This window comes from Centroberyx affinis, unplaced genomic scaffold (assembly GCF_046629955.1).
Source record: "Centroberyx affinis isolate AG114_WGS23_722 - 3 ecotype Tasmania unplaced genomic scaffold, CSIRO-AGI_Caff_v1 ptg001285l_1, whole genome shotgun sequence".
Taxonomy (NCBI): Eukaryota; Metazoa; Chordata; class Actinopteri; order Beryciformes; family Berycidae; genus Centroberyx; species Centroberyx affinis.
The window spans coordinates 175,575-198,660 of NW_027279791.1; the positions used below are offsets into that span (position 1 = coordinate 175,575).

Here is a 23,086-nt window from a genome sequence, read left to right on the forward strand (position 1 = left end):
TCATATTGATTTGATCAACAAAGAAAGTGCCCTTCTACAAAAGGTTGCCAGTCTGGATTAGATCCACCATAATATCTGTGACAAGTAATGTAGAAAGAAAAAAGTTGTTGTTTCTGGACATTTCTCTGCCCTGTTTGTCTTGAGTCTTAACACATAGCTGAAGTGTGGTTTATCAATGTATAATAGTTCCACTACATCTGGAGCATTAGCACCGTACTACTGAGCTGACTGGAGAAAGTTCTAGTTGACAGTGTTTATCATTTGCAGTTTTCCTCGTTTTGTGTTGAAGTTTATGGTAGCCATCTACAGTACCTTGTTTAAATATGATGTAGGTATGCACTTAAGATCACTTATGATTTCTGTTCTTGTTACTATATGGTTGTGTTTGTGTCTACCATGTGTTTGTGTTCTGTTACCGTCATATGTTAAATAGCACTTTCAACACATTGAGTGTAGGATTACAGTTTTCACTAACTAAATGTACATATGTAATGTTTTTGATGATAAAAGATAATAAATTGAATGTTCTATCATGGCATTGACAATTTTCTTCATCTTCTTTCATTCGACAAATCTTCCCCTTTCCGTGATGAGAAGTTGTTTTCGATCAGCAGTTCATCATTTGAACACTGATAAATAATTTCTTCTTGTCTATATTTCACCATATCAGATCCCACCCTCCAGGAAATCAATGTCCATGAAGTAATGAGGTAGTGGCTATGACACTGTGTTTTATTTATACCACATGGGGTCATTAACAGTCACACATCAGAATCAGTATTGCTGGTCACACACACACAGTATCAGAAGTATCACAGTCAAATATACAGTTTCAGCTTCTACTGCATTGCTGGAAACACAAAGACAAACGAAATGAAGGAGGCAAAAACCTGTGATTCCAAACTACATTGTCCCTTATTATTCCATGTTTCCACCTCTTCCACATTTGTGTCGTCTCCTAGCAGAGTAGCCCGCATATCCATTACTCCCTGTGCCACTGCCTCCATTTCTATAGAGATAAATCAATTAGATTACAATTTCCCCATACACAGCAGAACAGCACTGCCATAATCCTAAAATATTAAGCTACAATGCCATATAAGTTAGCTCAGAAATCATTACAAACCACTGTGTGAACGTCGAAAAATATGAATGTGGTAAACTTGTCACAGTTCATGATAAAAAATGCCTTCGGCCTGTTACCCGTTTTTTCTTGCTTTGCTTTGAATAGAATTGCATTTCGGAAAGCACAGCAAGAAAAAAAAAAAGAAGAATCCAAACATTCATTAATATAGATACCGTGACTATGAGGAGCTATGAACTACAGCACAGGATTAGCTAATTAGAGTTCAGCTTTCATAAGAGCATGCTGGTGCTACAATGCAGCCATCCTAGACAGAGAAACCTTGGGGAATGCAACGGTCTCAAGTGATGGTACAGTGCTGAGTGACTGCTTTTCTTCTTTGTCAGATGATTAGACACCATTGTCAAGCTTTGAATGGAAACCAGGGGGGATGAAAGTAAAAGGAGAGCAATTATACAAGCCTTTGTCAATCGTTTTACATGGGAGTTATGAAAGTGAAAAGAATGATTATACAGGCTTTTGTCTGCTCTTCCGCATGAAGGTTATTGTGATGATAATTTACCATGCATTGTTTTGCCCAAACAAACATTGCTCAACAGTAATTATGCAGTACATGTTACATTTGATTAGTGGGAGCAGGGCTGCTGGATCCAAACAAACCTCCCGTGTTCCTAAGTCCTGCATGTAGCACTAACCTGTGACTCTGTTACATTGTCTGGTGGGGAAGGTGAAGAAAATCATATCTTCTACTTACAATAGCATGTAAGCTAGTTTGTAACTCATCATCTGTGTGAATATCAATCATTGTCAATGTGGTAAACCATTGGATCCTTGCACCTTATAAAAAAAATTCAACCCAGATAAATAATTGTAATAGCTTATGAAAAAATGTTGGTGGCCTTTGGTGCTTGTGAATATAATAAGTCTGTTTTCACTCGCATGCACATTCCTCTGCCCTGCTTGTTAAAAGCAGAGGCCGCGATGACAGCTTGATAGAGCTTACACAATCACATCGCACAGTATATCATATTTATGGGTATGCATATATCATAAAGCTGACACTCTCTTGGTCTTGTGCGATCGTACAGTGTGTAGGTTGGCATACACTGGGCAATCGCTCTTTTGCTTGGGCCTCCTTCCCATCCTGCCAGGCACAGGGATGTTCTCATAGTAGTTAGGCTGCGGGATGTTGTAGATGGTTAATATTTGAAATGTTAGGTTAAGGCATGGAGCGACTGATAATGTAATAACTCACGGATAGTGTAATAGCTTGTCAAAAGGTAATAAATGTCCCTCTAAATGGGTTGAAAGCATAAGAAAACCTGTTAATGCAATTAATGCCCAGATAATCTAATAAAATCACATTATTACTTCATAATGGATGCAACATTTTTAACTGATTATGTAATAATAATATTGACTGATAATGTAATAACTCATAAGGATAAGAAGAATGTGATAACTTGTGTTATTACATCACAAGTTAACGTAATTATTACATCATGAGGCAAAAATATTACTCCCTTTATGAAGGAATAATCGCCAGTTTATGTAATAATGTCATGTTATTACATTATACAACAATTTATTAGATTAACATGTTTATTATATTTTCAACTTTCTAGAATTATATTTTCAACCTATTCATTGGGACATTTTTAGTACCTTTTGACAAGCTATTATATTATCCAGCAGCTATTACATTATCAGCTGCTACAAGGCAGGTGGGCAAGCAGCATAAATTACAATGCATGAGGGAAGGTGATGATGGGATGTAATGTATCAAATAAGAGATTAATAGTAAGTATAATGGTATTTTGATTATATGCATGTTTGAAGAGATGGTAAGACAGTCTCTCAAAAGTGTCTAGTGTGGAGACATCATGAATAATGTAACACTTACCTGTCTCTGAGACGGATGCAGTTTGACTCTGTACTCCTCTCTCCTGTTCCTCTTCCTGTGGTGATTAGCAGGCAAAAGTAAACTATTAGTACCACAATAAGGTTAGGGCTGGAATTAATGATTATTTCCATTATAGATTAATCTATTGATTATTTTTTCGATTAATCAATTAACCATTTAGTCTATAAAATGTCAAAAATAATGACAAATGGCCATCACCAGTTACCAGAGCCTAAAATTGCTCACTTTGTGAAGCTGTAACCAGCAACTGCTTGGTAGTTTTACTTGAGAAATGACTAAAACTCAATCAATTATCAAAATTATAAGCGATTAATTTGCTGTCCATTGATTAATCGTTTCAGCACTATTTCAAATCAACAAAAGACATGGGATTTCTCATCAGAGAAGTCTGCAGTGGAGTCAGACATTTTAATATAATAGAGTCCAAGTGCTTTAATGGTGTAATAGCCTCAGATTGAATCTGCGTCAAAGTCAGATGAGAAGTGCACTCCATTCTCCGGACAGAGGTTAAGGAGCACCAGGGGATTGGCTATCAGACACAGGTTGTGAAAGAGGAACGATGGGCTGGGAAATGTAGGACATAACATAAACTTCATCATAAATGACTACCTGCAGTGATGAATGAGAATGCTGTACAACTAACTAAGATATCCAGGAGGACTTTGTGTTTCATACTGATAATATATACTATTATGACGCAGAAATGACATAGGAAGATGATACCTAGATCAGTCCCTATTTTGAGCACCACAGACCTGATGGTGCCTACGCTCTGCGACGAGAAGGCAGGAAATTTAGGTTCTATACTTTAACTCCCTAATTATAACTACAGCTGATTGATGACCATCCGCCTAAAGACACTTTCACACTGCAAGGCTAACTGGAATGAAAACTAGGCTAGACCACATGATATTGTTTTTCCACACTGCAAAGGTACAGCACTTGATGTTGATGAGTAGTCAGGCCAGGAATTCACAATCCAGTTTATAGCTTAGGAGTTTAGTTTGCTAAAGCAGTATGACAGTTCACTATGGGATCTTACCTGTGCCTCACCGCTAGTATGAGGATGACAATGAGCAAAGCCAGCCCAGCAGCTCCAGCCCCGGTGTAAATATACATCATATACACAGACAGGCTGAATTCACCTGGAGATGAAATGAGAGGGAAAACAATGCAAAAATAGCACCGCAAACAGCCTCCGAGCAAAAGTTTTCTATTCAAATTAAAAACGAAATAGTGGGGTTGCATTTTGCAAGAGGTTTGTGGTGATTCACATCTGTAAGTCTTTGTGACTCACTGGGCAAACTGCAGATTTCAGATGCTGGTGACTCACATAGCCACAGAATCACATTAATACATGCATGTGGGTTGACACAAAGACACATAAAAGACACACACGACTCCCAGTACATTACATTAACAGTAACAGTACATTCACAGACATGCTAACAGGATGTTTGTATGTGGTTTCAACAGGTGCAAGTCTACGTGTACAGCCCACACGCTGCTGGATTATATGAAGAGAGGATGGTTAACACCACAGTAGAGTTGAAAGAAATTGTCTTTCTTTCTTTTTCTTCTTCATTCTTTTGTTACTACAGCATCACACTTTTGTACTGTGTGAGACGTGTTTGCTTTCAAATGTCATCGCAAGTACACTACCAGTCACAACTGTGGACACTGTGGACATTTTAGAATAATAGTCAAAACTATGAAATAAGACAAATGGAATTATGCAGCGACCAAAAAAGTGTTAAACAAATCAAAACTATCTTATATTTTAGATTCTTTAAAGTAGCCGCCCTTTGCCTTGATGGACAGGAATTCACACATGGGCATCAACTTCACTATTTATATTTGTCTAAAACACAAATTTCAAGCATTTAAGCATAAGCCTTTAGATCAAAATGGCTTTAAGATAATGAAAAACATAGTACATTCAACCAGGTGTGTCCAAACTTTTACTGGTAGTGTATGAGAACAATTTATGATCATCCAGTCACATGGCCATATGTATGAGTGAGTGTGTGTCTGTGTGTGTGTGTGTGTCACCTCTTTTACCTGGGCTGGGTACGGTGAGCAGCACAGTGGTGGTCTGCACTCCAGCGTCGGTGGTAAAGCGACAGCGGTAGAAGCCTCCATCTTCCTCCACCACGTCCGTCAGCTGCAGACTGACGTCCAGGCTGTCCGCACAGCTCACCTTGCCCCGCTCGGTGTAGTCCTCTCCCACCAGGCCCCCGTCCACCACCCTGCACACTCCCATGATGCCCCAGGCCTGGCCGTGCGACATCTTCTCCACGGTGACCTGGTAAACCGTGCCGTTGTGTTCGTGGTTGCAGCTGATGGTCAGGTTGTCGCTCCGGTCCGCTACGACCTCTGCGTCGGCCTCGATCACCTCCGGGGAGGGGGTCTCGGGGTCTTCGTCTCCCGGTGCCTCATCTGTACATGGAGAAGGAGGAAGATGAACATGAAGTAGTTTGTCATGCACTCCACAAATGAGCAGGGACCATAATTCATTTGGGATGACAGGTGATTGTAAAACTGAGAGGAAAAGGAAGGAAGATGGTCTATAAAGTTCAATTTCCAACAATTTCCAGTCTTTTAGAGCTGAAAAGCCGTCATAATCTGAAAAGTAAAGCCAATTTCAGATTAATACTTTGAGCCCCTTGTTAAATTCAAGCCCTTGTCTTATTAATAAATTACCAACTCTAGGCAGCAACAGCGCCTGCTAGGGCTGAAAGCCACTTCTCTTACCTGAATCCTCCACCCGTGTGTCCCGGGTCCAGGACCCTTGAGGGAAGGTCTGGACAGAACAGTGGTAAAGCCCAATATCCTGGTGGGTGACGTTCCTCAGGGTGATACTGCCATCCATGGGCGTGGTCCTCAGGAACTCGATCCGCTCACGGTAGTGGTGAGAGAAGGCCACTCCGTAGTCTGGATGGAAGACGGCCAGCGGAGTCTTGTCTGGTATCTTGGTCCAGGACACCATGCTGAGGTTGCCGTCCCAGGGGCACAAGCAGCCCAGGACCATCCCCTCCTCCAGCCGAACTGAAACGGCAGCCTGTCTCTGCTGTACGGCAACTGGACAGAGTGCGTTGTTCTGTTTATTCAACTCATCAGAACTTCACTGAACTTATCTAGAAATCCTCACTTCTTTGTACATATTAATTCATGTTCAGACAAAATTATAGCAAACCAGTACATTTAAATGAGGGATACACCAAATCATCAATTCTTTCTAGGATTATTGATTGAAATGTCTAAACCAGAGGCCACCAGTCATCTTACATTTTGTGATTTCTGACATTTCACAGTATACAAACTTATCACTCCTGAGAAATTATGTTAATACCTATGCAATGTGGCATAAAAACGGCATCAGTTTTTCCCCAAAGTCTGCTCTACTTTAAGATTATCACAGCCATTCACTGCTTTGAGGCCATCCCCTGGGTAATGTTAATTAGGCTAATTTGAGCCAGTACACATCAACAAACTTGACAATAGCTGGTGATCAAGCTTCCAAGTTTTCAAAGCCTTTTATCCGAGCTGAATGACAACTGATTTCAAGTCTAGCGATTCCCCTGGGAGAGTTCTGGCAGGTTTAGAATGATAATGTGTCTGAGAATATTGCAAAACTTACAATAACAAGCTTTCCTACTATCTTCCCATTTAATCTAACCAATGGAGAATGGAAAGTAAAGGAATGTTTAGAAATAACACTGATGATGAACCAGATCACAAACTGATGCTACTGCCTGATAAATAGCTTCATGTAAATTTAAGACATAGACAAATCCAAGTTTTCAGAGTATCTTGAACAGGCAACAGTGAATTTCACTTTCAACACTGGCAGCCCATAGAAATCCATGAAAGGAAATAAAGGTACCATTTACACATTTCACTCTTACAAATTGTCATAAAATCAACAGCCTTTCATGACAACATAAATTAATAAAACATATAAAAATATAAGTTCCGTACCTTTAAGAAAAGGGAGAAAGATAAGGAGTACCATGAAGTACCAGTGGTCCTTTTGTACAGCTTCCATCTTGCCCCACTGAGGGAGAATGAAAGCTGCATTGATGAGATGAGTGGAGAGGCACCGAAGCTGCACTTCCTGCTAGCTGCCTGGCTACAGAGAAACACTTGAGCTACTGGGGCACACTTCATGCTAGCCCACTGTTAGCTCATTCCACACAGAGGGGCACTTTATCACCAGAGCTGCTAATGAGCGGCAAGCTTATGGGCATAGTGCTGCATGGTGGGATCCAAACTGAGGGTTTTCTAAATTGGACAGAAATGGTCCCGAGTTTCTTAATCCTTGAAACTATAACTTCTTTTCATCTTACATGTAGCAATTTTAGTACTTGGCAGCACTAAAAATTCATGAGAACAGGATCTAAATCTTGACTTGAAATACTGGGAATGTTTTGTGTGGGTTCTGCTGGTTAGCAACTAACCCCGGCTGAGTCAGAGTTGTGTGGTAAAGCAGCGTCACACCACAGCTCTTACCGCCACAGCCACAACATTTGTTTAGAGGCACTGCTGATTGACATATGTCATTCCTCTCCTCCAAACGAGAAAAAAAACAAACATTTAGATTATTTAGTAGTATGTGCAACCTCATTAAACAGTCATTAGACACTATCTTGTAGCAATGAACTCAGACCATAGGGGACAGAAGCTAAACTTTGCCACTTGGTGCTTTAATATACCAATTAATTAACATTTGATAAGTATAAAACACAATACAAAACAAACCATATAAATAATATAACAATACAATCAGTTATTCAACAGCTGAGACAGGTTTTCAAGGCACTTCAACAGGTAGGCGTTCATGGGCTCCTGCTTGTTCTCTGCTTCTGCAGTTGAGAGAAAAAAAGCACAACACACACACACAGAGAGAGAGAGAGAGAGAGAGAGAGAGAGAGAGAGAGAGAGAGAGAGAGAGAGAGAGAGAGAGAGAGAGAGAGAGAGAGAGAGAGAGAGAGAGAGAGAGAGAGAGAGAGAGAGAGAGAGAGAGAGAGAGACTCAGTAAAATTGTAAACAATGGGACGCATGAAAAATAACATTACAATTCGGTGCCAGGACAGATGCAGATGTGCCTTCATCAAAGTGAATAAATGCATACCCTTCTTAGAGATGGTATGTGCCTCCTCCAGTCTCAATCGAACAGAGGGACACTTCAAAGTAGTCTTGGCCTTTGAGGGGAAATTACAAAGACAGATTAGAGTTGTGTTGATGAGCCTGAATCCAGAGGACTGAATGTTTCTATTTATAAACAGGAGGAAAAAAGGTTTGTCAGCTGCATGTGAGACGATAATGAAACTTTCACACAGATTTATCTGTGTGTTACAGGCATAGGCCCGGATAGAATGATGATACACTGGGATTTAATTTGACATATATTGCCAATGAACAACAATATTAGCCAGTAAATGCACATGATGGAGTTTTAGTGCTTGTGTGTGTGTGTGTGTGTGTGTGTGTGTGTGTGTGTGTGTGTGTGTGTGTGTGTGTGTGTTTTATACCCTCTGATTGTTATGGAGCAGGGCCCAAAGTGCAGAGGCTCCCATAGAGCGGGCCTCCATCTCTTTACTTTCCAGACAGAACACCAACACCCTCATGGCCTTGTCTGGAAAAAGGACATGCAGAGAATCAGATGTTCATCAATCATGAGATAGCCATCATCAAAAAAGATTCATAGCTCAAACTGCAAACAATGGTACCTTTTTAATGGGTTCTCTGTAACTAAAGTCTGTGGTTAACAAACTGGTTGCATTTACAATGGAAAGTCAGTATTTTAGATCGACTTTCTTTTCACCTAAATGGATAGTAGTGTTTTGCAATGAAACGCCTCCACTCCACACGGAGGTGGTGGTTTGTGGCATTGTCAGTGTTTTGGCTGTGCCTGTTCTTGATGGGTTTGGTGCTGCCTTGGTGGGTGGAGGCATCAGTTTCTTTTGGGGGCATGGAGATTTCTCGGTGGTTCCAAACATTTGAACTTTTGAATGGCAGTGTACTTGTATCTCCTTTTTCCGTTTCTTATTCATTACTTGTTTTTTACTTATTTAGTTGTATTTTATTATTTTGTCTGGGCTTTCATGTGGCTCGGCACACACTTTTATCTGCTTACATCTGTTTTTAGTTGTATTTCTGTTCATTTTCTAGTTGTATACTTTTATCTCTTGTATTATTATTATTATTATTATTATTATTATTAATTATTTTTATTTTTTTTATTATACAACTGTTTTATTTATTTGATTGTGGTACTTCTGCATCATTGTCTCTTTGGGTTTTTATTGTATGTAAAGCACTTTGTAAACTTTGCTTTTAGAAAAGTGCTATAAAAATAAAATTATGATTATTATTATTGCTAATACGTAGTAAACAGACATCCTGTACAAGGTATTTGAAAGTGTGTTGATTTGTATAACAACAGTTTTAGGTGCAAACTATTGGTTAATTAAATAGAGGAAGAGTTTTACAAGAGGACCAGGGAAAGTCTCACACTTTCTACCATCTAGATCATTTCCTCAAAGTGCCATCAGTTCCACATTAGCACATAATCACATGGAAACTTGACAATGGCAATGTGGTCGTGCCACATTTCTTGTCAGACACTCAGTTTTGATGCAGCTCCACCTTTGTGCGCAACATATACAGGAAATGTGATATTTCCACAGGAAGCAACATAATGGGGCCCCCTCACAGCCCCACCAATCGCCCACCTCTATCTCTACCACTTCCTCGCTACTTACCTTTTCTAAATCAATAACCTCAATCCACCTGTTGTATGCTACCCGCCTCCTATTTTTATGTAACTTACATCAGTCAGATACTACTTACTACAATGTATACTATGAATTTATATCATGAATACTTATACTAGCTTAAATAGGCAAACCCAATTTTATAAATAAAAAAATAGATTTTACGTGGGTTTACCCTTCACTAACTCTCTACTCTCCTCCCCTGCCCCCTTCCGTACCATTAGCGAGGACGTGGGGCTTGTTGGCAGGGCAGAAGCACAGGTTGTGAAGGATGAGCAGCGCATGGCGCCGGTGCGGTGCCAGGTCTGCCAGCAGTTCCAGGGCTCCGGTCACCCTAAGGATACTCTGCTGGCCGTCCTCTCCGAATGAGAGGCTGACCAACAGCCTCAGCCACAGGCCGAGCAGGCCCCCGCCGCCACCAGCAGCAGCAGCGGCCTTACCACCGCCCGCCTTGGGCACTGGCACCGACAGGAAGGCCTGCAGGAAATTACTCTGAGGGACATGGACAAGGAGAGAGAAGAGAGAGATGTGATACAAGAGTTTCAGAGCTGCTCCCCAGCTTAGAAAGTTTTCCTAGGGCCAGCACTAGAGTGAAAGTTGAGGTTTTGGACAGGCTGAAACAGAGAAAGAGATCTGAGAGTGAAAGGAGCTTTTGTCACTTATAGTCAGTGGCATTTTTTACTAGAAACATTCAATTCTATCACACTGTTTCAGCAAATTCAATTTATGTTATTTAATAAATGTTTTTTTTTTTCCAGTTAAAAATAAACATAACATTTTTGGTACAGAATTATCCATGAAATGTGAAAAAGTAGACCCATCATAATATGGTTCAGTGTGACTGAGTTCATATGAGTTATATTCTAAAATGAGATATCCACCATTTGAAAAAAAAAAAAGAAAACCTGCCGCCTACTCTGACAAAATGAGTGCTGGCATGGAGGTAAAGCATGTAATGGATTATTATTAGAGTTGTGAGTCATACAAAACAGCTCTGTTTTTACAGATAGAATCATCTGTATTTATTGGCTGCTGAATTTCCAGGTAGCAACATTTTTACAAAATGGATATATTGGGCTTTGGGATAAAGCCCCTCATATCTCACTCTGAGAAAACAAACCATTATTAAGTCATGTATTGATGACATGTTTATCTTGTTTCGACACTTGTTTACAAAGTACGAGCACTGTGGCATACACACTATGTAGTGGGTTTTTACCTTTTGCAGGAGGCCCCTGCAGTCACGGGACATGGCCAGGTTAGCTAAAAGGGAGAAGGCCAGCTTCTGGACGGGGCTGTTGTCTGGGGCGACCCCCGAGGCCAGCTTCATGACAGAGTGCATCAGGGTGCTACTAGGGGGGCCGCGAGAACCTGGGGCAACACCAGGGCCACTGCCACACAGAGAACTGCATGCTGGGAGAGGAGAAGACAAAAAGTACTTAGCTGTTATAATCGCTTTTTCAGAGGAAATGATCAACTCTCAACCCAAACACAGACTTTAGAGATCAGTTGGATGTGTATGTGTAGCATAACCATCCACATCTCATCCACACAAACTGACACACATACACACATGCCAGACAAAACTGTAAAATGTGTGTGTAGGCTGTAGCATATTATCCACAGTACTTAAACAGCACAGTAGAGCAAGGCTGCGGGGCTAGCTTAAGAGAACCTGGAAGAAAGCCAGTAGGAGGATTTCTGACTAAATGGCCTTGTAGTAGAATGTAAACAGAGTGGGGTGAATGAGACAGGAAACACAAACTGTAGCAATGTCAGCAGTGAGTAGCCCAGTCCAGGGTGCAGAATCAGATCGCTTAAAACACCTCTGAAAGTTTTATCTTTAAATTGGCTTTTAAGCTTTATTCAACGTCAAAGGGCAGGCTTTAGACTGTTGATGATATCCATACCCCTCTGTCTCTGGAAGGGAAGGAAATAATATTCAGCCCTAGGCCCTGGTTAAGGTCTATGCCTAATCCAAGGCCATTCAGAAATATAAACAGATACAGAGCACACAAATAAGCAATACTACTGAATATGCAAATAAAAACGCCTCTGTTTTGGCGCCACATTCACATCAGCTTAATTGACATGACTAATTGCTGTAGCTGTAGTGTGGAGTACCTACAACATACAGAAATAAACAAGCTTAAGATATAAAACACTAACAAGCCATAGTCTGACACTGATTGATGTTGCCAATTTGAGAACATGACAGCTTGTTGGTTATGCTAATCCAAGAATCGTAGCGTATAGCAACAGGCTTATGCTGATGTTAGCCTGAGGTTATCTCAATACCTGTCAAGGAAACTGGTGTATAAGGATATTGACAAGGGAGCTTCTGCTCCATAATGGATGTATTTCATTCATGTGAGCCAAAAGATTTGTTCCCACTGCTGCCTTAAATCTGATTTTTTTTTTAGCAATCATGCGCCACATAGGGCTGATAAGAATCAGATTCCATTTATTTAGCCTTTTATAGAAATGTGCCTTGTATCTAAGAGTATTGAGTCAGACATTTAACAAAGATAACATTTAAGACATAAAAGAACATACATAACCACACAAAAGGAACGTGCGTGTGCTGCAGCACAATAGGGTCATGATCATGGGTCAGGGAGTAAAGTGCATTTGCGCAAGTTCATTAGTTTGTTGCTGCAGGGAACTAATAAATTCAGAGTCCTGAAAGACAAAGAGCTTTCTTTCTGTACATCTGTGTGAGTGCGTTTTGGGGCTGAAATGAAAATATCTGTGAAAATGTGTCACAAGATGAAAACAACAATCTGACTTGCACTGGCAGTGAAAACAAAGCCTCGGTTGAAGGAGGTAGACTTGAGATGGAACATCCAGTAGATGTGTAGTAGAACGCAGAGTCTCAGGAGACAAGACAGTAGCCTGAGGGTGGATGGTGTAATACTAAGCCTGGCTGCATGCAGCCTCAACACTACCTGCTGTTCAGTTAACCTTTAGGGAAACACTGCGCCTGACTTCAGTGATTTCTGGTGCTTCACAGCGTGAGCTTATGGGGGGGATAAAGAGAGTGAGTTTAGATCAGAGCACACACGCCCACTCAGGAACAGATGCCAATCAAACAGAGATACACATTCACGCACGCACACACACACATAGAAAGAACTGCCACAACTACCTACAACAACCTAAGTGTTACACATAAAACTTCCTTCCTCTCACTGATTTCCATTGCACAACTACCCCAATGTCACACATGCACGCACACACATACACGAACGGATGAAAGGAGCAAGAAGCCGTTTATCAAAGTCAAAGTTTCTTACCGTTTCCTCCCTATAAATCTGGCCTCTTTCCTCCACGCTAAATCTATTTCTACAACACATCTGTTGCCATTTTGATTCCCACACATACAGTCTGGACATTCACATGATGGAATACCAATGTCTCAGGAGACACAGGATGCTTTGTGATTCCCCACAGCATCTCCCACTGGTCTGCAGGCAAGAAACCCGCCGCCATACATACAGTGAGGCAGCCAGTCAGCCTGGTCCCTGGATCCTGACACTGTGTCTATTGTGAAGGGCAGGCAAGCAAGAACTGGGCTTATACAGTGAGACAGAATGTTGTTCAGTGGTCATTGGGAAGGACAATGGGGCTCTTAGTAGGGAGTGTGTATGACTCAGTCAGATCGCTGACCGCAGACAGAGGCGATGGGCAGGCACGGGCCAGGCACAGTGCCTGCACAAACACACACACACACATACAGATAGACAGACACACACCACACACATATACAGACCTGTGGTGCAGTTGGCTGTATAGACACACAGAAGCTCCAGCACCGCCTCCATGGTGGGATCGTCCAATAGGAGCCAAGGCCAAAGAGCATGGAGCGCCGATGTTAGGCGAGCATCCGTGGCCACCGCCTACACACACAAACACACATGCACATTGTGCCCACACACACACACACACACGTATGCACATACATACATAGGAGCAGGCCCACATGCAGGCACGCACACAACCACAGACGCACACTTGGTTAAAGTAATAACACACATTAGAGGAACTGTGATTTATACTACAGCACAAACACAGATGGCAATAATCAACATAAAATGCCTCAATATTTTGGTAAGTGTGCAGGAAAAACACACAGGGAGAAGAATAATGGCAGAGTAAACATTACAATATAGCCTCCTTGCCTATTCAGTCCAAGGTAACCACCGGTGAGTGAAAAGGCCACTTAGAAAATGAAAACCAGCCAATATGCTCCATACTGTACATAATGATATAGAAGGGATTAAGAAGCTAAAGTCGCTGAGATGTAAGCAGGGCCTTGCGCATTTGGGCAAATCTCATTTACAGGCACAGTATTGGTACACCGGGGTTTCATTAAAAACCAATTAGCAGTGGGGAATTAAAAGGCAGACACAGAGGCTCACTTTGCATTCATCGTTTCGGTAAAGAGCACTCCGCAGGATCTCCACCGTCAGCTTGACTTCTTTTAAATGGCTCTCTTCCTGATAACATAGAACAGCACAACAAACAAAGACCAATATGTGTATCAGTCACATTTAAAAACACCATTCAGTGCACCCATGAAAGACTCAAGAAAAATAAAGGTCTGCTGCTGAGAACTGTAACAGATATTCACAATATTTATCCAAAAACTCATTCATGTTGAATAGAGATTGTTATTCTATCCAATGGAAAAAAACAGGCAGCACAGAACAGCCGAGACTGGAAATTTCCAGCCAGTCTCCCCTCACCTTCTTGCGGTGTGCAGCCTTGCCGGGTCGGACTGACTCCAGGTGGAGCTGGGAGTAACTCTGCTTCATCTGCTCCACACAGCTGTCTATTAGACCAGCTGGAGCCAACAGACAGAGGGTTCGCAACAGAAAATGGGATGAAATGATACAGATGTCATTTTGTTAACTTCATATAATTTGAAGAGCTTTGTTGCAAAAATAAGATATCCATCAAAATGACTGACAGCACAAAGTTTAAAACAAATTCTAGCAGAAAACAAGCCTTTTACTGACTGGATAGAGAGATGAGCTTCAGGTAATTGTCATTTTTTTAAATGGATAAATAGTGTTTTGGAAAAATACTTTTTGTTTGACACCCTGATAACATAGTGTGACTGTGAATAAATGGCTGTTAATCAATAATCCTGCAACAAGTATAACTTTCAAATAATTCAACTGTAATGTATTATCATATGCAATGCTCAAAGCCCTAAACTAGGTGTTCTTAAACTTTTCCAGTCCAGGACACAGCTCCGAAATCTAGGCTAATGAAAACAAATCACTACACTCGTCTTATGGGGAACCACCTGAAACAGGCCAGTGACCCATTTTGGGTTCTGAGAGAGTTCAAAAAAACACCCATGCACTTAACCCCAGGCTGACGCTCAGGGAGTTACCTTTAGCTGCGTGGTTCTGAGCGGTGGGGCTGCAGGCTAGCAGTGCCATCAGAGATCTGGCTGTCAGCTTCTTTATTGGGTCCTGAAGGGACCTCTTCTCAAAACTCTGACATCCACAGCCAGGGAGGAACACAGTCATCATTTCACACACCCATGAACTCCCAAAAGATACAACCACGTACCATAAAATATGGTGATAAAGGCATTTTTCAATGTTTTTTGAATTTTTGAAACTTTGCCACTGGCACACTGAAGAAAGGTGTTTCTTCATTTCATTGTAAAATAATAATCAGAGCCCTTTTTGATTATTTTTGGGGTAATTTTAGGGAAGAAGGATTTAAATTCAAATCACCTAGGCTTAAAGTTAGAGTCAGAGGAGACGAGTTACCTGCAGTAGCAGTTCACACAGCTGGCTAGCTGAGGGACCGTTCAGGGTGTCAGACAGAGGGGTCACGCACTTGGAGGGTGGAGTGGCGAACTCTGCACAGCGTCTCTTTGTCTCTTCTGAGAAAAGCGTGCAGAGAAACTGTAGCGCCACTGTGTGGAGAAGAGGGTCTGCGAACTTCTCATTCACACACATCGATAAGGTTTCTACAGAACGTGCACACACACACAGGAAAATAAATAGAGTCAGTTGGTGGAAGAATGGTTTTCTTTTTATGAATGACAGTGTAGTACATGTTGAATTGCAGCAAAACGAAATACCAAATCCCTTGTTTAAATCCCTTGACAGCTTGATATTTGTTCATGCCTGAGGCACTCTGCACTGCAGAAAATGCACCAGTGGAGCACACACTAATCATTTGCACTTGCACATGCAGACACACACATACAGATGCAAACACAAATACATGCGCACACACACATAGAAGCTCAGCATCCATCTTTCACTGGACTCATCAGATTTCCCTGCTGCGCCATTAATCACAGAGGAAGATGAGGAGAAGGAGGAGTAGAGGTAGTGTAAGGACAGGATGCAATTATCCTATCCTAGCATCTGTTCAGTGTAGATATACAGACACAGACAGTAATTATGCCACCAATGTGTGAATTTGAGAGAATTTCTTTGTTCTGTACCAGAATTAAGGCTGCACAATTATGCGTAAAGTGTTAATCCTGATTATTTTGCTAGTTATTGCAATCACGATAATTAATCATGATTATTAGTCTTGATGATGTGAGGAACAAAATTATTTTACTGCACTATTGCATCTTGTACCCAGATCTTGACACTTTTAAACTATAGTGGGCTTGAATTTAAATTAAATTAAATGAAACATCTCAATACTGCCGATGTGCCAATACTCTATTAATTGTGAAAACTAACAAACAATATACAATTATACAATTGATTCTGCAGCTCAAATCACTTTTGTTCACTCACTCCCACACACACACACACACACACACACACAAAGAGTAGCATGTCTGTGTACCTGCAAATGTCTGCCAGCGTCTCCCCAGCGCAGCAGAGACAGATGGGTACGCTGCTGAGCTGTCCCTCCTCACCAGAGTAGCCAGGAGCGTAAACACGTCTGCCCAGCACACACACACCGCATCCCGGGTATGAGCATCTGAGGAGAGAAACAGGGAGTCACAAATAATTTTATGACACAAGAGATCCACAAAGCCACACACAGATCACACAGATCTGAAGTTGCACTGAATAAGACATGAGAACTTGCAATCAAAGCACCTTTGAGGGGTTTTCATAGCAGATCTTAACTGTCTAAACAATTCAGATGAAGAATAAAGGTGACATAAATGATAGTATATATGGGATATGGCCCAGATTTCAGAAAATTATTGCAAATTGGATCAGCTAAAAATAATTGCATATGGATTCAACATGAGGGGTTTACCCAAGCCTTCAGTATCCAGCATGAGCACTGTCACCACAGTGGTCAGCAGCGGTTTCAGGAAGTCCATCTGACCAATCAACTCCTGGCTCACCATGACACATAACTGCAGCAACTTGGAGAAGCTGGACAGGAACTGAAGTAGGGTGACAACCTAGAAATGAGCGAGCACACACGCACAGTCATATAGATTAAACACACATCCATGCATGCACATATACATGCAGGCATTTATGGTGGTTAGGGTTAATAAGAGAAAAGTATGTTTCTTGTACCGAAACAAAAGAGGCTGTTTTTCTCTAAGTTGAGAATGAAATGAAAGTAAGAATAAGTAATTTTATTTAGAACGCTATTTTTTTCCCCAGCTGCTTAAACAAAGGTAGGCTTTGAAAGTAAGCTTGTTAAGTTTCTCAAGAGCAATATTCCACCCACACGGAAATCTGGAGGTGCCCTCAGACAACCTTGCACTACACTGAAACTGACACTGTACTGTACCAACCCACGGCTTTTTCTGGTGAGTCACAATAGTATAAAAGTTGAAAAACTCTTCAGCACTCTTCAAATCTCTCACAGTGTTCCTCACCTGGCTCTTGATGTCTTCTCTCTCTCCTGGTAGGATGTTGGGTGTCTTCAGCTCGCTCAGACATTTCTCGATGGGCCCAGCATCCACCAGACTGAGGAAAAAATAAAGTTGATGGCAGAAGTGTGTGTTGCGTGTGGTTTCTCTACACAAACCTAGCTACACTCGATATAACAGAGCATAGAATTGATGTTTTTCTCAACTGTGCTACACATAGGGTTTTGAATATGTATGAGGACCACAATGGAAATAGCTCTCTGACTTTGTCACATCCTTGATCCTATTCATGCTTAATACAGTTTGAAGTCATCACATAAATCAAATCAAATAAATCTGCAATAGTGCTTAGTAGAGCCAGAGAGCAATCAGCCTTTGTAATTGATGTGGGCTGAGCGTGTGGCCTCTTACCTAGCCAGTGATTGGAGAAGCTGGCTGTGTCGGATGGCGGCGAGGGTAAAATCTGGCAGGATGGCCAGCAGGTTGGTCAGCAGGCCACAGTGGGCTGTCAGGAGGTCAGGAGTTACCATGACAACAGGTTCGACCGCCGAGGGCTCGCCCTGCCGGGAATCCTGGGAGATGACTGAGTCGCTGGTGTCTGTGTCACTCTGGCCTATGAGATGCACAGACAGACAGTTAATAGAGAAATCTTCCCCAGCAGTTCACACAGTGTGATACAGATCTCCATCTGTGGCTAGAGATGCCATGACCGCATAATGAAAACATCAAACCAAGGTATAATACCAGAGAACAATGTTCCCCCTTTGTGGTTGTATATGAAAGATAGATATGTAAATATACAACTCTGAGGAATGGCTGTAGTTTATAATAAAGGGTAACAAATGGAAATGTCACTGGCCACTGGGCGACACTGAGGTTCTGCGCGTCTAAAGAAAAATAATGTCAAGGTTTATGTAGCATGAAGAATGAAACCAAACTGTGTTACTATGATGACAAAGCACATAAGCACCCACACAGTCTATCTCTCTCTCTCTCTCTCTCTGTCTCTCTCTCTGTCTCTCTCACACAGACACACTGACTCTCTCCGTTTCTCTCTGTACCTTGAGCCATGAGTCTGCTGGCAGGTGTCTCTTGTGTGGTACCCAATGGGGAGGGAGCCTTAGGGGTGTGTGGGCCTGAACCTCTTATCTGTAAAGGACAAGTATGATGAATTCAGCTGTTTATTTTGCATGTGTGTGTGTGTTTGTGTGTGTGTGTGTGTGTGTGTGTGTGTGTGTGTATATACATCTGAGGGTGCGAGGGTGTTGCCAACCACAGTGCTGGAGGTGGAGAGGGAGCTAGAAGGTCTGCTGGGGTTGATAGTGGGTGCTGCTGGGGCGCTCCTCCAAAACCATAGAGAATTCTCTGAATCTAGACAAACATATAGATATAATGACTAAAACACACAGTTTCTACATATTTTTGTCACTTTATTAAACAATACAATCAAACTTTGAAACATGGCTAACCCTAAGTTATAAATGGTTTCAGATCCACAGAATAAACAATACAACAGATTTCCTTTTTAATGAGCCATAAAGAGGATGGTAAATGAACATGGATAGACAGTGAATGATAAAGCCTACCCCCCGAGGTGCTCTCCTGTGGGCTAGGGCTGCGGGTTGCGGCGGCGGGGGGCTGCAGGTGGAAAGTATACCTGCCGCGGTAACAAGCGGAGGCGGAGAGAGCCACGTGCTGGAAGTACTGACAGTGGTAGAGCAGAGCCTGGAGCGCCGGAAGACCCACCAGAGACACACCAGACACTTCATCATGGACACACGGGTTCTGAGAGGAGAGGAGAGGGGGATTGTGGGAGGGATGTGGAGAGGTGAGTACACATTAAATTATTATATGAACTCCAGGGTTCTGTCACCAGTAAAAGAGGAGAGCGGGGCGAAGGGGGGGCGAGGAAAGGGGCCAAGTAGAGAGGGGGAAAAAGTAAAATCCAACTAGGCTCAACTCTGTGTGAACACTGCTGGGCTTAGCAGGAGAGGAGAGTGGGAAGGAGGGAGAGAAAGGGGGGTGTAGAGAGAAAGAGAGAGACAGAGAGGGGGATAGAGAGAGACAGAGAGACAGAGAGAGAGAGAGAGAGAGAGAGAGAGAGAGAGAGAGAGAGAGAGAGAGAGAGAGAGAGAGAGAGAGAGAGAGAGAGAGAGAGAAACAGTGAGACTATTTTAATCCATGGTCCATAAAAGGCTTTAAACTGGCTGGCAGGGCCACTGACCTGCCAGTGGGAGTCCTTGGCCTCCTCTGCGTTGGCAGGCATGGGCATCACCAGCAGGTTCTGCAGGATAAATGCAGCCTGGACACAAACACAAACAGAAACATGCACACACAGGGTGAGACCAGACTGCATCAACAACACTGCCATCTGCCTGTACTTGGCTGGTAATACATGAAAGTCTAGCGACATTTACTGACTTCAATTGAGTAAATTTTCCCATGTTCTCTCATTCATTTTAATTTGCCTTCTTGTTCGATTTGTTAATTTAGTGAAGCAGTGTTAAAACTGAAACTGAAACTTTGGGACAAAGCAACCACATTGAGTGCTGGGTTATGGCAATTAGCAACAGATGGGTTAGCTTTTTTCCCTCCACTCTATATCACATCTTAAAGTGGTTTTAGTGTGTTGCCATAACAAAATGGATATTTCAGAAAGCATTGCAAAGTTCCATATTTTGGCTTGACAGTCGGATGTTGGATGTTCTTTCTTTTATGTGCTGCAGTGAGGAAACAAATTGTCTCTCTCTGGGTTTTACTGACACGAGAGCAGAGTTATAGTTCTAACTCCGTACCTCTCTGCGGACCATGCTGCTCTCCTGCTGATCCAGGAGGATGTTGAGCAGTGTGCCCCACAGCCCCCCGCTGATGTTCTGGCAGCTGGCACAGAGAGCCTGGCACCCACTGGGTGCTGAGGACAGAGCTGCACCTACACCCAGACTGGCAAACCTCACCTGGGAGGAGAGAGCAGACACGAGTTGAGATGGAGGGTTAGGGAAAGAGGGAGAGACAGGGAGGGGAACGGGGAGGGCAACAAAGTGAAAATGGGGAGCAAAAGGTGTGCGTGTGTGTGTATACATGATTAAATAAAAGCTCCAGGGTGTGTGTGCATCAGCAGATTAAAAAGTGATGGATACCTGACACTGTGGATGTCCCCAAAGTCACAGAGAACTTCTCTATGCCGTTTTAAATGTGAATGTGTGGTTGTTCATACTGCCAGATTGGCATCTACATTGATGATGGCAAAGACAGATCCTATTTTATCAAGGGAGTCTCTTAGACTTGTGTGGGAACTTACATTTGGAGACAGAGAGAGATTTTGGGACGACTAGCTGTCATGTGCTTCTCTTTGTCTGTTTGCGATTTTCTTTCTTGGCTCTTATGGGTTTCATTTTGTCCCAAAAGCCAGGCGTCTAGAAACTTCATTTTTATGACAGAAAGAGTTTGTGGAGCAAAGTGGAGTTGAATAGAGTGTAGTTTATTATAGTGTGTGTTTATATTGCTGTTGAGTTGTCCATACCTCTGGGTCTCGGTCCACCCACAGTGGGATGAGCCAGGCCAAACCCAGCTGAGAACTATTAGCCTCCTCTGAACCTGCTTCCTGCCCCAAAGACCACTGGGAAATGAAGTCCTGAAGCAGACAGAATTAAAAAAAGATACATTTGAAAATGTTTCTACCCCTCTGACCAACTCTTAGGCTTAGTTACATCCTGTATGCATGGAGCTGTATTGTGTTCCCTGTATCATTCTGTGTCTGTCTACCAATAAATCTTTTGCAACTGTTCTATAGAATCATGACATAAAATCCACAATGCTCAAAAATGACTCCATGATTTAGATAAAAGGTGGTCAATGGCTAAAATGCCATTAAGAGCTAAAGCGCATGTTGTTGTGACTGTTAGTTCTTTAAGTAGTTAGTTCCTTCTTTCTACTCATTCTGTGTACGTGCAATGGGTTAGTTAGTGCAATGCATTTTATAAATCCAATCAATTACTCTGTCCAAAACAGCATCCCCTCAGCAGTAGAAGTAGAAGTGGTGCTCACACTAACCTTGTCGTTGTTCTCGGCCATCATCTCATGAGACAGGTGAAGTAGGCAGATGACAGCATTCTTGGTCACACCTTTTCCCATGAAGGACATGGAGTTGCCACCCCACTCCACATAGAAAGAGGAGATCACCTGTGTGAAGGAACCACAATATTGGAGGTTGGAGGTGCAGAGCACTGCAGTGTAATCACATGTATCAGTTTGTATCCCATCCAGAATTTCTCATCCTAGAGTTGGCAGATCTGTAAGTCATTTGGATTGGTCAAGTTGTGTTATCACATGTTGCTCCCGATTCTGTTTCTTCTTCATTTGAACATTAAGTTCATAAGGAGACTGAACAAAAATTACTTGTTACTGAGTTATTGATTACTGTATGTTTGTCATGCAACTCACTGCATCTAAATGAAAGCTAAATACAGTTGAGACTAATTGTTTTGCTTTGATGTGCCATCAGGCTGTGGGATTGCACTGAAGAGCAGGTGAAGAGAGAAGAGGCCAAGGCCTGCTGAGCTTTAGGGCCCTACAGCACCAGGAGTAGGGGTGAGAGGTGGAGCGAGGGGAGGGCTACATATCAGGTTATAAGCAGAGAGATGGATCTAGCCACCAGAGATCTCCACTGAAAAATAAATTAGTCTTTGTCTAATGTTAATTCATGCCCACGAAACCTGCCCATTAAGACTAAATAAGCTAAATAAACAGGGATGGCTGCTGTGTAGGGAGGATAGTCTATTCCATGGGGTTGCTGAGTCCAAAGCAAAAATAAAAGTTTGGACACCTCTGTGCTTATGACTGCTGTGCAAGCTGGCTTGCACTGTGTTACGCTTTTCTGTTATGGACTGATGAACAACAGAACAGATGGAATCGGCAAGGTTGATTATTCTCATCAGCATCTTCACAGTGTAGCATATCTAATCAATTAAATTTTTACCTATTGCAATTCATGTCCCATAACCATATTTGGCTTGATTTTAATTAATTCCACAGATAGTACTGTGCTTTTTGCTTTCATTCATTTCTGTAGGCATTCAGGCATTCTGATCGCTGGTGAGAGAGTAGGGGGCTTGGATATGCAACACATGAATGGGCACACACATACAGATAGGGAACTACACACACCACACATGTTGCACACACACAAACACACACCTCCAATAGTCCACTGAGGTACTTAGAGCAGAGGGAGATGGGCTCCAGGTCCGGGCAGTGGGAGCTCCAGCCAGGCTGGGCTGTCAGGCTGACCATGCCCAGCAGTGTCCTCTCCAGGCTGGGTAAACCGTAGAAGCGCGGGGCGTCAGACACCCGCAAGCTCTGGAGCAAACGGACTGCCAGCTGGCTCTTGAAGGGGCCCGCTAGTGCCAAACATAGCCTGGAGAGAAAGAGAGACAAACAGACAGACAGGAACGCAGACAGGT

At 42.4% G+C, this 23,086-nt stretch overlaps 2 protein-coding genes across 2 annotated transcripts in view; both read right to left on the minus strand.

Annotated features, from left to right (window-relative positions):
• Positions 1-685: 685 nt before the first annotated feature.
• On the minus strand, positions 686-7,065 carry cd226 (CD226 molecule). The gene is made up of 6 exons (XM_071525291.1): positions 6,990-7,065; positions 5,763-6,089; positions 5,070-5,447; positions 4,051-4,153; positions 2,988-3,042; positions 686-2,263 (listed from the first exon to the last, which is right to left on the minus strand). Exons 1-6 carry the CDS (start codon positions 7,054-7,056, stop codon positions 2,132-2,134), a joined length of 1,062 nt encoding a protein of 353 aa, XP_071381392.1. The 5' UTR covers positions 7,057-7,065; the 3' UTR covers positions 686-2,131.
• A 653-nt stretch (positions 7,066-7,718) lies between these two features.
• The window catches only part of rttn (rotatin), a 37,410-nt gene continuing 22,042 nt past the window's right edge, over positions 7,719-23,086 (minus strand). The window contains exons 28-49 of the mRNA XM_071525294.1: positions 22,821-23,040; positions 21,678-21,806; positions 21,148-21,258; positions 20,423-20,581; positions 19,852-19,929; positions 19,214-19,412; positions 18,901-18,998; positions 18,689-18,776; positions 18,039-18,240; positions 17,634-17,724; positions 17,054-17,204; positions 16,628-16,765; positions 15,580-15,782; positions 15,192-15,297; positions 14,536-14,633; positions 14,209-14,286; positions 13,560-13,686; positions 11,007-11,200; positions 10,006-10,279; positions 8,543-8,646; positions 8,143-8,212; positions 7,719-7,873 (exon numbers count right to left, since the gene is read on the minus strand). Of these exons, the coding sequence (XP_071381395.1) occupies positions 7,794-7,873; positions 8,143-8,212; positions 8,543-8,646; positions 10,006-10,279; positions 11,007-11,200; positions 13,560-13,686; positions 14,209-14,286; positions 14,536-14,633; positions 15,192-15,297; positions 15,580-15,782; positions 16,628-16,765; positions 17,054-17,204; positions 17,634-17,724; positions 18,039-18,240; positions 18,689-18,776; positions 18,901-18,998; positions 19,214-19,412; positions 19,852-19,929; positions 20,423-20,581; positions 21,148-21,258; positions 21,678-21,806; positions 22,821-23,040 (2,998 nt within the window). The 3' untranslated portion in view covers positions 7,719-7,793. The remainder of the gene's footprint in view (positions 7,874-8,142; positions 8,213-8,542; positions 8,647-10,005; positions 10,280-11,006; positions 11,201-13,559; positions 13,687-14,208; positions 14,287-14,535; positions 14,634-15,191; positions 15,298-15,579; positions 15,783-16,627; positions 16,766-17,053; positions 17,205-17,633; positions 17,725-18,038; positions 18,241-18,688; positions 18,777-18,900; positions 18,999-19,213; positions 19,413-19,851; positions 19,930-20,422; positions 20,582-21,147; positions 21,259-21,677; positions 21,807-22,820; positions 23,041-23,086) is intronic.

Excerpts from the sequence above, each read along its gene's own strand:
- cd226 (XM_071525291.1), bottom strand. The coding sequence starts at position 7,056 with ATGGAAGCTGTACAAAAGGACCACTGGTACTTCATGGTACTCCTTATC. Across the intron at positions 4,154-5,069 it reads GCTCACCGTACCCAGCCCAG|GTGAATTCAGCCTGTCTGTG; the intron begins GTAAAAGAGGTG and ends TTTCATCTCCAG. Across the intron at positions 3,043-4,050 it reads ATACTAGCGGTGAGGCACAG|GAAGAGGAACAGGAGAGAGG; the intron begins GTAAGATCCCAT and ends TAATCACCACAG.